General features: G+C 51.3%; 1 protein-coding gene across 3 annotated transcripts in view; it reads left to right on the top strand.

The window, feature by feature from the left end:
• The window catches only part of GLT1D1 (glycosyltransferase 1 domain containing 1), a 61,174-nt gene that overhangs the window by 39,964 nt on the left and 18,544 nt on the right, over positions 1-2,666 (top strand). Inside the window, exons 5-7 of one of the 3 annotated variants that reach the window (XM_023524268.1) lie at positions 458-494; positions 1,451-1,532; positions 2,268-2,550. In XM_023524268.1, coding sequence (XP_023380036.1) covers positions 458-494; positions 1,451-1,532; positions 2,268-2,406 — 258 coding nt within the window. In that variant the 3' untranslated portion in view covers positions 2,407-2,550. Of the gene's footprint in view, positions 1-457; positions 495-1,450; positions 1,533-2,226; positions 2,551-2,666 lie in introns of those variants that run through there. The other 2 variants (XM_023524269.1, XM_023524267.1) reach the window with 2 other exon arrangements.

Raw genomic sequence — 2,666 nt, 5'->3', positions numbered from 1 at the left:
CCCCTTCCTTCTCCAGAGCTGGGGGAGCGTACTCTTTCCCTTCGAGGGTGTTGTACCCCCAAACCACGTTTCCCCAAACGTCAGCCTTCAGCTTTAGTGCATGATACACACCAGCTGGGCGCTGTGGCTGGCATGTTCTCGTCCGAGCTTAATAACTTCCTACTAACGTGAAGCATAAAACTCTAAAGTCGCACCACGCCTGATAGAAGGGACATCTTCCTTCATGCTTCTTCCCCGACAGATGCTGTATTTTAATGGGCTAACCCCCATTAAAAGCAGAAGTAACTCTTTGCTCTTACACAGTAACTAGTCTGCGAGCGGCTGTGTAGGTGACGCTTTGTGACATGTTGCTCCAAAATGATTTTCTTGTGGCCTCCTTTTTATTTCTAAAACATGGTTGCAATGGACTATCACATTTACTTTTTTTCTTTCTTTCTCTCTCCCCTGTTTTCGAAAGCCGCATGCTAAGGGTAAAATCTATGTGCAGAGTCAAGGTAAGAATTTTTAAATATACATATTTGAAAAAAAAAAATGAGTCTTTATCTCGTAGAGACAGGTACTGAAATGTTTGTGGATGAAATAATACCGTGTCTGAGATTTACTTAAAAATAGGTTGCAGAATGGATACACTTTTATTATTTTTAACATTAAGATAAAAGATAAATAAGAAAACATTATAAAAGAATAATTAAAAATGCAGATGGCAAGGTTTTCCACTTGCAGAAGTACAGCGTACTCTATCAATGGTCTGGGTTTGCTTTTTTTGTCTTTTGCATTCTTATAAGAGTTGATTTCAGCCAAACTGATGACAGATACTGGGGAGCAAGGTCTCAAATGCCTGTCAGGGTATGTTTAAGAAAGAAAAGAGACGAGCTTCTCTGTGGAGGCTGAGTTGAGTTGGGGAGACCTGGAACGCTTCTGCCTCCGCGTCCACCCCTTCCTGCCCTCACCCCGCCCTGCCCGATGGTGGCCGCGGACGTCCCTTCCCGAAGCCCTCGGGGCCTCCTGGACACAGCTGGGACATGACTCCACGGCCCCGTGGAAGTCAGGGACAGAGTGGTCCCAAGGAGCAACTGACTCTGACTGAGGGTCGACCGGGCACTGAGGCCCGGGTCGCGAGCTCAGGCCCCGTGAGCTTTCCGTGATGCCGAGGGGCACACGGCCACCTTTGCTGCACGTCGTGCGGCCACTGTCCAAAAGCAGAAGCAGCCAAGCCCGTCCTGACGTGTGTGTGTGCGGGGAGGGGGGGGCGCGGCTGCGGGTCTTTTCTCGTGGGGACCCCGTGGGCTCACTTTGAACCCCGCGTGCGGAGGGACTCACGGGAGTTCGCGAAGCACTCGGAGCTTGGAGTGGCTTCGTAGGGACCGAGCATGACCCTCGTTTAAACGGCAGCACGAAGAAGCCGGTCATGTCAGCCATGTGAGCATCTCCTTCTCTCCCTCCCGCCCAGGGATCGTGACGGCCCCAAATGCCGCCTTCGACTGGAACACCTTCCTCTGGCGCGCAGGTGAGAGAGAGGGGCCTGCCGACAGGTGGGGGGAGGGGCCGGCCAGGGCTTCGACCGAAGCGCACCTTGTCAGCCGGTGTCGGTTACTTGTCACGTTCTCGTGGTTTCGGAAAAGAGGCCGTCACGTCGAAGGCGTTTACCGTTTCGGGTAGGACGGGGGAGGGGGGAGCAGGGCCTGGAGCAGGGCCGGCAGGTGAGGGCACAGGTGGTTTCGCTCCGGTCTTGGAGATGCCGTCTGCGTCTCACCCCTGGGAGGCGGCGCCGGCCGGAAGCGGGGCGTTTGGTGTCACGCCGCGTGACGTCCGCTCTCTCGAGGCTGCCACCCTCCTGTGCTCATTCGACACTACTTTACCACTTACACACATGACAAATGACCATTGTGAAAAACATGGGAAAATGGAGATCAGCTAGAGAAACAGAAGTCTGAAGCCATTTGAAATCTCAGCACCAGAAAGGACCTTCCATTAACGTTCCGATGTCATCTTTCTCAACAACTTTACATATATAGTGATTTTTATGTATTTGTAGATATATATGGAATATTATAGCTATATTATATCTATCATCACATTTGACCTTTAAAGTGATATATAAAAATGTAATACTTAAAAATATTAACTAATATGTTAATATATTATAAAATATTTTATCACATAAAACCATATAATTATATCTATAATCATATAGCGAACCTATCATTATGTATCTTTATTTTTAAGGATTTTATTGTTTTCGAGGCCATTATCGAATGTTTTTCAAGCTCGTTTTTGGACTGTTGCTGCTCATCTTTAGAAACACACTCGGCTTGCACCCCTGACGCCGTATGCTGCAGTCCCGTCGGTTTGTCTGTTCGCTCTAACGACGTCACGGCTTTCCCTTCCTCCACGGTGTCGTCGTGACCTCCGTGGGCTCGTCTTCCGCTGGACTCTGGGTCTTGGACACGCAGCGGCGAGTCCATCTTCCCGTGTCTGCCCGGCAGGTCGTCTGCTCGGGCGCGAGTCTAAAAGCAGAGTGTGCGGGTGAGACGAGGCCCCTCATCGGAGCTTCCCCGGGTTTTGGGGTCGCCCCTGGGGAGGAAGCGTCAGCGGGCACGCCCGGCGGTGACCCCGTGAGGACGCCGTCTCCCCGGCGTGCGGTGGGGCTTCGAGTCCCGCCGTCG

The sequence above is a fragment of the Pteropus vampyrus genome, unplaced genomic scaffold, assembly GCF_000151845.1.
Source record: "Pteropus vampyrus isolate Shadow unplaced genomic scaffold, Pvam_2.0 Scaffold457, whole genome shotgun sequence".
Taxonomy (NCBI): Eukaryota; Metazoa; Chordata; class Mammalia; order Chiroptera; family Pteropodidae; genus Pteropus; species Pteropus vampyrus.
The sequence above is the reverse complement of the archived record's forward strand: the minus strand, read 5'-3'. Positions and strand labels throughout refer to the sequence as shown.